General features: G+C 42.6%; 1 protein-coding gene across 2 annotated transcripts in view; it reads right to left on the bottom strand.

The window, feature by feature from the left end:
• Positions 1-10,628, bottom strand: part of SUCLG2 (succinate-CoA ligase GDP-forming subunit beta) — a 210,535-nt gene extending 199,907 nt beyond the window's left edge. The window contains exons 1-2 of one of the 2 annotated variants that reach the window (XM_065550711.1): positions 10,473-10,587; positions 9,881-9,987 (exon numbers count right to left, since the gene is read on the bottom strand). Coding sequence is in view for 1 of the 2 variants with exons in the window: in XM_005297815.4 (XP_005297872.3) it covers positions 10,473-10,556 (84 nt within the window). In the remaining variant the exon portion in view is untranslated. Of the gene's footprint in view, positions 1-9,880; positions 9,988-10,472 lie in introns of both variants that reach the window. The other variant, XM_005297815.4, reaches the window with a different exon arrangement.
• Positions 10,629-11,994: the final 1,366 nt, after the last annotated feature.

The raw sequence follows: 11,994 nt of genomic DNA on the forward strand, positions 1-11,994 counted from the left end.
ATTTCCCTCCACATGGCAGAAGCTATAAAAGGCCCTGGAAACATCTCCATTTTGCCTCTTTCCTGCTCAAGTCTCTGGACTATGAACTGATACTAATGGGAGCATTCTAACCAAGGGACTGAGGATCTTCCAATTATTTGGAAGCAACCAGAGACTTGACTTAAGCCAGCAGTTTATTCCATCACTGCTACAAGCCTGAACCAAGAACTTTGCATTTATTGTATATATTTGATTCCGTTAACCAATTTTAACTCTCACCTTTCTTTCTTTCTTTCTATAAATAAACCTTTAGATTTTAGATACTAAAGGATTGGCAACAGCATGATTATTGGGTAAGATCTGAGTTGTATATTGACCTGGGTGTGTGGCTGGTCCTTTAGGAGCAGAACCACCTTTTGATTTGATGAAACTGGTTTTAATAACCACTCATCTTTAAGTCTAGTGCCTGGGTATTGAATCCAGGACTGGATTGCCTACGGAAACTCCTTTTCTGACTTCTTGTTAGCCAGTGTGGTCAAACAGAAGTTTACTTTTGTTGCTGGTTTGGTATATCTTAAAAGGAGAATAACCACCACTTTTGGGGTATGTCTTCCCTATTTCTCAACAGTGTGTCCTGAATTTGATATTCTCAGTTGTGACCCACAAAGACATGGTGACAGGAGTCATTCACACTTTATGGAAAACTTAGATAAACACTCAATTTAGAAACAGTCTGGCCAATATTTTCCTGTATTCTCTTATGTTTACTAGGGAATCAAGCATAAAATGGGATCACTGTTTTAAGAAATTTTCTGCTCCTGTTCTGTATTACTTGAAGTCACATACTATAATAATCTGTATGGTATCTAATCACATCACCACAGTAGACTATGATTTTGAGCAGCTGGCAGCACAACATTTTTAAACAATAAAGATGCAAATATCCATTGTAATAGAAAGGGAACAGGAGAAATAGAGGAAAATATAATACATAAACAGAACTGTCCAAAGTGTACCTTGACATGCAAGTCAGTTTACTAAATCCAGGTGGGTTTACATAGCTCCCTTTTGTGAAGTATCAGACTAGATTGTTTCCACAGACTAGACTGAAATGAGCTCAAGTCACCATGGTACATCCATGAAGGAATACAACCTTCCGATTTCCTGGGTTATTCAGTTGGAGTGAAACTGAAAAGTCAAAAATTATTCAATTGAGGCAAGCCCCTAAATAAGTGCCACACAGATACTGGTGTGGCTGGAATAGGGGACCAAATGTTACAAGCATTTTCCACCTATCACTTTTTACCAGTATTTCTCCATTAGTCATGTTGGGTATTGGAAAACCACATGATGGAAATGTACACTGCTGTCATCATCAAATCCCAAAGCAAGGGTCTGGAACACTATAAGCAGTGTTAAGAACATAAGAACGGCCATACTGGGTCAAACCAAAGGTCCATCTAGCCCAGTAGTATCCTGTCTTCCGACAGTGGCCAGTGCCAGGTGCCCCAGAGGGAATGAACAGAACAGGTAAGCATCAAGTGATCCATCCCCTATCGCTCATTTCCAGCTTCTGGCAAACAGTGTTATCTCTTCATCATCAGAGACTTTGACCTTAAAGTGGATTTCTACATTTCCAACATCACTGATCAAACACCTCAGAAAAATAAAAGTCTATTTTTAAGTCATCTTTAAAACAAAGCAGTCTTGCTTCCTGGAAATGCAGGTACATTCACTGCATATGCTCAGCCATTTGAAATGACAGACACTTAGACCGAGGGAAGTTCATTGTATAATAAAAAGCTAATCAGTGAGCTGAGGGAGTAAGAGAGAGCAGTCCTTCATCAGAAGTGTGTTCTTCCAGTAGCTAAAAACACTACCTACCTGTCAGCTGACAACATTAATGAGGCACTAAGTGACAGGTCACCTGCAAGCCCAATGCCAACCCACACCAACTTCACATAAGAGACAGTACAGAATGAATAGAAGAGCGAGAACACTCAGCTGTTGGGAGATGAGCCAATCAGTAACTGGCCAATCGTCTTCAAACCAGTTTCATATTGGACATTTGAAAAATGGGAGTAAGGAAGGAGAGGGGAAGCAGCTCATGTTCTGTATTTGAGGACTGAAGTGGGAGTCAGGAACTCCTCAACCCTCAACCCGGCTCTGGCCCCAACTACATCTGTGGCACCAAGCAAGTCACTTAACCTCTGTCTTAGTTTGCTCATTGTTATAGGAGTGGTCTATAAAAGAGATGTCTACATATATATATATATATATATATGTAAATGATTAAACAGGGTCCCCACACTTAGATGGCACTCAAGAACATAAATCACAGTTCCTGGGTTTTGTGAGACCAATACAATTTATTGTTGTGCACTGCAAATGGCTTTTATATATAGCTCTGCTTACAGCTATTACAGGTATCTAAAAATTATAGCAAGTGATTGTTAATGTGAATTCCAAAGTCACTCTCACGGTACTTTTACCTCTGCCTTGCACGTGTACATTTTTCCTTTACCAGACTCTTCCATGCCAATATTGTGTATCAGGAGCTTTTTTATTATTATTTTTTGTTAAGCAGTAACTGCGTTCCTGGCTGCCATTCAATTGTTCTTTAGTCTATGGACTCCTTAGAGGAAGATCTAAAAGAATAATGAAGTGTTCCATTGGTAATTTGTGCCCAGTGTTTAGTGTCCTGCTTCATTTTTTAGCCAAAAATCTTTGACAATCAGGGAGAGTTAACAAATATGCTCAAAAATCTCCCTTACCCCTACTTCCCTGCCAGAATTCATCTAAGTCTCTGACATCTCAGAGTATTTAAGTGGACAAGAGTTAGGTACCATAGCTAACGTAAACAACAGTAAGAACATTTCTCTTTTTTCGGCAACACAAATTGAGACTATTGCTCATTATCTATGCTCTAGAGTTTACCTGTTCTTGTAATACCTTCCCATTTTTCATCTTGGCCAGTTTTTATTCCTAAGAGCTTCCTTATGTTCCTAAAGTATTCTGAATACACCACATATGACTTGGTATTTTTAAAATTGATGTTACTGAGACCTCGAAGTATTTATTCATTTTCAGACAAATGCAACTCTTCCATGTACAGTTTAATCTTAAAAACCTAATTCAGTTTGGGACAAGGACATAAATTAAGGTCCACTGAATCCTGCAGGTCAGCATTCCATCTACTACACCATCTTTAAGATGAATCTCAGCTTTATTAACTTAAATTGCATGGGCACTATATAAAAAGTCACATTCATTCTGCAGAGCAAGAAAGCACACAGGAAAGTTGCAACATTTACAATGCAGCTTGTACAACCTCATTTAACTGATAAGAACTTGTATATAACCTTTGGTCCTTCACTGGTAGACAGCAAGAATCCATACCTTTATATTATGAAAAGAAGAAAACTAAACCTGAACCATTAATTATGCAGGATAGAGAGGGTAGAAGTGAATGTTTAAATTACTGTGTTTTCCAGTGCCAATCAATAATCAGTACTACTCGAATTAAGTAAAACCTAAAGAGAGTGTGTTTCATGCAATATACACAAATGAATCTATGACTTTCAGAGCAACAATTTAACACTTCATATTCACAGAACAGGCCTAATTTTGAATGCTGACTTACTATCAGGGACTTTATATTTCTGTAAGAATTTGTCACAAAATCATTAAATACACCATATGATCTATGGACCCCAAGATATTAAAAAGGGAAATTTAAATAAATTAAAAGAGTTGTTTTAAGACAAAGTCTACTATGCATCCACCCAACACTGAGGACGTGTCTAACTACAATATTATGATTTCTGCAGATAATGACTTATATGTTGTCAGGTCACCAAAAGACAGACAAAAAGAAACAAAAGCTAATTCAATATGTTGGAAGATGGAGCACTGTTGCTGTTTGAGAAGTCTATGGGCAAGCAGAGAGAGAGAGAAAAATCAACCAAATAGAAAGATGGTAATTCCCCTGTGGATAAAGGTGATATTCATAAGCCTATATTTACTGACTATCTTTTGTTCTCTGAATCAGCATACAATGGGATTAACAATGTAAAATAAATCTGTCCTTACAAATAAATGTTTGCGTGTATAAAGATGTTATCGTTACCATCTGTAACTTTTCTGAATTCTCCCTTTAGACAACCAACAATATTTGGCTGCTATGTGAGACTATGTCAGCAGCAGCAGTATAAATCAGAAAATAGACAGAGAAGGCTTCAGGTCATCATGTACATTGTCACGCCAAGGAAGGATTTCTGCCTACAGTATGTGTTCAGTGCTTTGTCCAATCTCTTTTTTTAAATGGCACAAGCAATTGGAGTTCCAACCCTTCCCGAGCAACAGTCCAGCAAACTCCACTGTTAGAAAATACTTCAATATTCAGTCTAAAGTTTTCCTCTACTTAATTTCATCCCATAACTCCAAGTCTCTAAACTATTGATCTGATTTTTAATTGAATAAATATTAATTATGGATCAGTGCATAATTACCAGTTTCTAAGTTACTGTCATAACCAGTCATGCTTATATCATGAAGCCCCACATTTTATTAAAGAACTTAGTGTAAAAAAGATGACAGTACAGATACACTGGCTCAGCAGATGGCTAGAAGCTTGCTTCTTCAGCAGAGCATGTTAAAGAAGTGGATTTGCTGGAGTAGTTCCTTGGGGTATATGCTCAAAGCTGCGAAGTATGTGCTTGAAGCTACAAAAAAGAGATTGGGTTGCCTGAGGGAACAATACACTCAGATACTCAACTGAAGGCATGGTCAGACACTCGGCAAGAGTTTGGTTAAGTAACCACAAAACTGTACTAAACAATGAGCTGGATTTAACAAAATGACATCCCTAAAAAGCAAAGGAATCGACAGTTCACAATGACAGTCAACCCCTTAAAAAAAAAAAAAAAAAGGAAAGGAGAAGGGTATAAAGAAAATATATAGGGAATAGTTACCCCAGCCTGACACAGGGTGGGAGAGGAATAAGTATATAAGGAAACTGTGGTTATTAAAGACCCAGGCTCAAACTCCTAAGCATTCTTCATGACATCTGTTCTGCAGGTCATTTGGTAGACAACAGAATCAAATAGAGGTTAAACAAAATTTTCTGTTGACCCAATGTTTTGCAAGGATATGGCATAATATTACCAAACATGTTACCATGCCAGAGGAAGGGGAAAAAACAAGGTGATAGGAGGAAAGTGACTTTGATACCTATACAATATAAGAACTCTTTCAAAGAGCACCAAGTTGTTCTTACAAATGAATACTGATTCTCCAGGGACAGTGTCTACCCACAGCTATAAATAGTGCATTAGAAAGTAGATTCCGTACCACTAGTTATTCTTATACTAGGTTTTACAAACTGCTAATTAATCCGAACTATACCCATGTGAGGTGCCATTTGTTTAGGTGAACTGGGTGGAAATTAAGGCAGGGAGGATGAGTGTCCTTATCCTCAGAGTGTCACAATCAGAATGAGTACCCAAAAAGTCCCTCTCAGCTCCCACTGCAGTGCTCTGTCCACCTGGCTTTGTCTCTCACTCACACATGCTCTACTAGATACCTAAAAGTTAGTCTGAAAAGTGCTCAATAGAAGCAGAATAGAAAGTAGATGCATGGCAAAGGTTTTTTGCCTTTATATAAGGCTGTGGTCACCAGCACAGAGTCTCACCGTCTTAAAGGCACAAGGGTCTATCTGCATGGAATTACTTGCAAGATCAGGGTCTACCTAAGGTTAGATTTTCCAACGTACATTATCTGACCAGGGCAAAAATATTATGTTTGCAGTAATAACCACTGCTTCCCCATACCATAACAGATTTATCATAATGTCCAATGGAACTGTCATGGCTCTGTAAATTAGCACAGGAGGAATGGGCCAAAGGTTTGCTCCACATTTTGTTTTTTTGCAAGGAAATCCATAAAAATCTGCAAGCTTTTCATGCACTGCATGCCTGCAGGGTTCAAGGCCCTCTGGACATAATACAACTAGAGCTCAAGGGCAAATCTGTCATCCACAAAGAATCAAACTGAAGTATAGTCTGAATCTCCAAGAAAGGTTTAAATTATTTACATGAAGCTAAAGACCCAAGAGGAAAAGTGTGAGAATTCTGGTTTTGGACTATAATTTATTTTCAATATATCCATTTGTGGTATGGCAGAGTATGAATTTTATTTGGATCACTACTTTCTTCAGATACTACTATGCTGGTTGGAAAGTTTTCTCCATTTGCAGAAACAATGGAAGACTTTTTATGGATTTTCAGTGGTTACCCTTAAAAACCTGCTAATTTTGCTAAGGTAATTGGCAAGTTTTTACAGGGGACTCCTGTCACTAAATAATAATCCAGTCTCAATTACCCTTGTTTATATTCATTGCTGAAATTTAGTTTACTGTTTCTGAGACTATTTTGAAAACACTCTATACTCCCATAGGACCCAACTCCCACTCAAGAAAAGAGGAGACTTCAATCTTGTAGGCTGGCAGTGCAGTGGGTTCCATTGAATTCTGTCACAGAATGGTCTCTAGAGTGTTTTTCAGAGCTCTTTATAAATATTGCTCCAAGAAGAGTGGGCCTGCATTCTCTTGTACAGGGACACTGCGGACAACTGAGATCCATGTCTTATTTTTCCTGAAGGACTTGATAAAATATAATCTCTGTAAGCAGGAACCATTGCATAATTTATTAAAAATATAAGAGAAAGGAAGTTAGGAATCAGGCTATGAAATTTACTCTAGCAACTGTAAAAATGTAACAACCAACAGAAAGTTAAAGTATAAGAAATGTCGTATCATTTCTGAAACCAGGAACTATGACAAAAGACAAGGCTAAGTACTATATACTGCTCCTTTAAAATTAAGTTTTTATAGAGGAATGTGTTTGTTCCTGAAGATTTCAAAGGCAGTACCACCCACATTCATTCAAATGACTTCTCTGTTTCAATACAGTAATGACCAGCGCAGTCAGTTTTGGCAACAAGAAAAAGATCCATGATTTTTGTATAGTGCACAACACGCATTCTAGACAAAAATCATTCCTGCAAATCAATCACCAAGATTACAGGGTAGTGGGCTAAATTCCAGCACAAATATACTCACAAAAGGATACTATGACAATAAAGAGCTCTACCTCAGACAGCAAGAAGGGCCTACGCAGTCCTTGCTTCTATATACAAAGTGTCCAAATTAAGGCCCCAATCCAGCAAACACTTTAGCATACATTTAACTTTAATACCTATATAGTGTCATCAAAATCAGTGAAATTACTCCCAGTAGTTAAAGGTTACACACATTGGTTGAAGGACTGGGGCCCACAGACATTTTTTAATGAATTGGAAGCTAAATGGGGGGGAATCATGGAAGAAATGCAATAAAACCCTTTATAATCACTGTTCTTTATTTCTATTACAATAATACGCAGAGGCCCTGATCAATATTGTGCAAGACACCAAACATACACATCTGAAGGCACTGTATCCCATTTTGGCCCATTCTTGCAAACATTATTGGACCTAGTGCTTACTACTGTAAATAATTCTATTAACTTCTGTGGGACTATTCACAGAACTGAGCCTATCACCTTTGGTAAGTGTTTACAAGGCCCAGATCTTCATAAAGGCCCAGATTCTCAGAAGATACTTAGGCTTCCAACTTCCATTGAAATTAACGAAAGTTAGGAGTTCAAATACGTTTATGGATCTGGGTCTTATTGTTCAAACCGATCCACATGGACAGATCTCTGCACCCACCACTAAGCCCTACTGAACTCAATACAGCTTCAGACAGGTGCAGGCATCTGCCTGTGCAATTTGTATTGCAGAATCAGGATTATACATTGTAAGCATCTTATGCCAGCCAGGATCACATCGTTAGCACCAACAATGCTCTTGGAGCTAACATATAAGACTGATAGTACTTACATTTGGATGAAAGTGTGTCCTTGGATATCAGTTCAATCTAACTGTCAAATACTACACCCATGATCATTTACCATTTAACTACTTTATATAAAAGGAAGGTGGATATAGTTGGTACAGGTAGTTCTAGATTTAAAACTGAACTAGGAGTGAACAATTATTTAATCTGCCTCTGGTTACAGATGGTCCAGGCAGACATAGAAGTACTATTTGTTTTCCACTAAGTGACAATCAGGATCAACAACGTACTTTATCTGAAATAAAACTCACGGAATACTGTACTACCGGGAATGACACTTGCAGAGCAGAACAGGCCTGGAAACAGGCTCTGTTAGCTCTAGAGGGCATTGCTGCTGGGAAAATACTTATACTCTGAAGCATGGACCAAAGCAAATAGCTGTGCAGCTACTGACCTGATAAAAAAGGAAAAATAAAGCGGTTGGCTGCCAACGATACCGTGTCTACAATGCATGTCTAATTTTATCCCTCTGATTATTACTGTACACCCTGAGCCTGCAGTCCTGGTGAACACCAAACTCCCATTAACTTACAGGGAAGTTTTGCCTAATTTAAAGACTATAGGAAGTGGGTCATTAAATGTTTCATAATGCCACTAAGATCACAAAACTATGGCATGTAGATCAATTATTGACCTTCTTGGGTAAACTAGTGTGCCCTGGACATCACAGACCCAACTGTTCCCTTAGTTATACAAGTGCAGTTCCCACAGAAGCCTACAGGATTTGTACTCCTAGAACAAAGAGCACCAAAGGCAAATCTGGTGGTCTTCCCATTTTATTTTTATTCCACCATCCCAGGCATGATAGCATTACTAGAAATATAGTGTCTTTCCTACTGCATTGTTTAAATAATGTATTATGCTGAGTTTTTCCACAGTTAAAAACAATTAACAATAGATTTAATTAAAATATTATTTCTTTGCATTCTGCACCACTGTCAAATAGCTATTAACAAGATAATAATAAGCAGCCATGATACACTTTACATTTGCATTAAGAAAACTAGGAGTGGGCGCCTAGGAGGGAAGACTTGCAGATGAAATAATTAACCAAATCTAAAAGGCTACGCTAGAAACCATCTGGAAATAGTTATCAGAAGATAGTTTTTAATTTGATTTAAACTATAATATTCACATCCTGGTTAAAATTACACAAATGTTAATTTTGGTCTCATTAAGCAACACCAAGAAAATGGATAACAACATTGCTCAGTTGGCCTTTTGTAATTAAACAGGCTCCCAAAAAAAGGAACTCTCCTCAGTTTACCAGATTTCTACATAAATTAGCCCAAATGGGAAATCCGAACAAGCAGTAGGTTCACATTTTGAAAAAGGTCATATAAGCCTTGCACATAGAACAGACGTGAAACGTAGTAGCTGTCAAACACAATAAAACTAGGCAGACCATTTTCCATTTGCTGATTTTGGCCATGTCAACAGTATGGTTATGCTGCTTTACTGCGATAGTGTGGACACTTCCTACAGCAACCAAAGGGATTTTTCCATTAACGTAATCCTCCTTCCTGAAACGTGCCACGAGAGGCAGTAGCTATGTCGACAGAAGAATTATTTCACTAAACTAGCCGGGGGGGGTCTGGTCAGCTTAACTACAGCACTCAGGAGTGGGAATTTTCCCACCCCGAGCACAGTTCTTACTTCGGACCTAACTTTTAAGTGTAGATTATGCCTTAGGATGCAATCCTGCAACTCGTTACCCACGAGCATAAGGGTTTACATGGGCAAAAGGATGCAGGATCAGAATCCTCTTGTTGTTTTCTTTCTGCAAATATAATACCACCTAAGTAAAGATTTCAATACACTCCCAAATAAATGACACTCTTGAAGTCAGAAGAAAGCCAAGTTCCATAAACTAAACAGGAAGACACGTCCGTGCTCACTGGAGGTGCCCGGTTTTTGCATATTTTTGACAAATCCTGCACATACCTCATTTGCTGTAAAGCTGTAGGGGCGTAACCCTAAACATCAGATAAGTTACCATCATTAGTTACTAGCACATCTGCAGGGGGCTGTCCTCGACTTTAGGACAAGGGCTGCCTCCCACAGCACAGCAGGGGAGAGTGGAAAAAGAAGAAAACTTCAGGAGCGCGGCCTGAAACAGGAGGGTTGTGAACTTTGCAGATTTCAGAAGGGCAGCCTCTAGTCTGTATCAGCAAAAACAAGGCGGCGTCCTTGTGGCACCTTAGAGACTAACACATTTATTTGGGCATAAGCTTTCGTGGGCTAAAACCCACTTCATCAGATGCAGGTATAAATAGGCAGCACTTTGTAGCGTTGCCCAGGTAGGGTGTTCTGATGGGCAGGCGTTAAACACCCACCATGGCAAGGGGCCAGGAGTGGGGGCAGTGTGGGGGCCCCCACTGACCGACCCCCCCAGAGAAAGGAGACATGGGGGGAGCATTCGTTGATCAGCCCCCCCAGGAGAGGGGGCGGGGGTTCCCCAGTGACCTGCCACGCCCGGAAGGAAGGGCTCCCCCCGAGCAGCCCGGGGCGGGCGGAGGGAGCCGGGCGCACTCACCGGGAAACTGCCCCTCAGCAGGGCGGAGCGGCGAGCCAGCCCCCGCAGCGCGGTCCCAGCCTGAGCTGCCAAGGGAGACGCCATCTTAGCCGGGCCACGTGGGCTGCCCCGAGCCGGGGGAGGAGCCAACGCCGCCGCCGCCCGCGGGCGGGTGTGTGTGTGGAGGGAAGTAGGGTTTGGGGGTGTCTGTGGGGGGAGGGGTTGTGTAGCGGGAGGGGGATTTGGGGTGTCTGTGGGGGAGGGGTTGTGTAGCGGGAGGGGGATTTGGGGTGTCTGTGGGGGAGGGGTTGTGTAGCGGGAGGGGGATTTGGGGTGTCTGTGGGGGAGGGGTTGTGTAGCGGGAGGGGGATTTGGGGTGTCTGTGAGGGAGGGGTTGTGTAGCGGGAGGGGGATTTGGGGTGTCTGTGGGGGAGGGGTTGTGTAGCGGGAGGGGGATTTGGGGTGTCTGTGGGGGAGGGGTTGTGTAGCGGGAGGGAGCTTTGGGGTGTCTGTGGGGGAGGGGTTGTGTAGCGGGAGGGGGCTTTGGGGTGTCTGTGGGGGAGGGGTTGTGTAGCGGGAGGGAGCTTTGGGGTGTCTATGGGGGAGGGGTTGTGTAGTGGGAGGGGGCTTTGGGGTGTCTGTGGGGGAGGGGTTGTGTAGCGGGAGGGGGATTTGGGGTGTCTGTGAGGGAGGGGTTGTGTAGTGGGAGGGGGCTTTGGGGTGTCTATGGGGGAGGGGTTGTGTAGCGGGAGGGGGCTTTGGGGTGTCGGTGGGGGAGGGGTTGTGTAGCGGGAGGGGGCTTTGGGATGTCTGGGGGGAGGGGTTGTGTAGCGGGATGGAGCTTTGGGGTGTCTGTGGGGGAGGGGTTGTGTAGCGGGAGGGAGCTTTGGGGTGTCTGTGGGGGAGGGGTTGTGTAGCGGGAGGGGGATTTGGGGTGTCTGTGAGGGAGGGGTTGTGTAGTGGGAGGGGGCTTTGGGGTGTCTATGGGGGAGGGGTTGTGTAGTGGGAGGGGGCTTTGGGGTGTCGGTGGGGGAGGGGTTGTGTAGCGGGAGGGGGCTTTGGGATGTCTGGGGGGAGGGGTTGTGTAGCGGGATGGAGCTTTGGGGTGTCTGTGTGAGGGAGGGGTTTTGGGGTATCGGGGGGAGGGGCTGTGCGGGGTTTTGGGGTGTTATGGGAGGGGTTGTGTATTGGGGTGTCTGTGGGGGAGGGGTTGTGTAGTGGGAGGGGGCTTTGGGGTGTCTATGGGGAGGGGTTGTGTAGTGGGAGGGGGCTTTGGGGTGTCGGTGGGGGAGGGGTTGTGTAGCGGGAGGGGGCTTTGGGATGTCTGGGGGGAGGGGTTGTGTAGCGGGATGGAGCTTTGGGGTGTCTGTGTGAGGGAGGGGTTTTGGGGTATCGGGGGGAGGGGCTGTGCGGGGTTTTGGGGTGTTATGGGAGGGGTTGTGTATTGGGGTGTCTGTGGGGGAGGGGTTGTGTAGCAGGAGGGGGCTTTGGGGCGTCTGTGGGGGAGGGGATTTGGGGTGTCTGTGGGGGCGGGGTTGTGTAC

This window comes from Chrysemys picta, chromosome 7, assembly GCF_011386835.1.
Source record: "Chrysemys picta bellii isolate R12L10 chromosome 7, ASM1138683v2, whole genome shotgun sequence".
NCBI lineage: Eukaryota > Metazoa > Chordata > Testudines > Emydidae > Chrysemys > Chrysemys picta.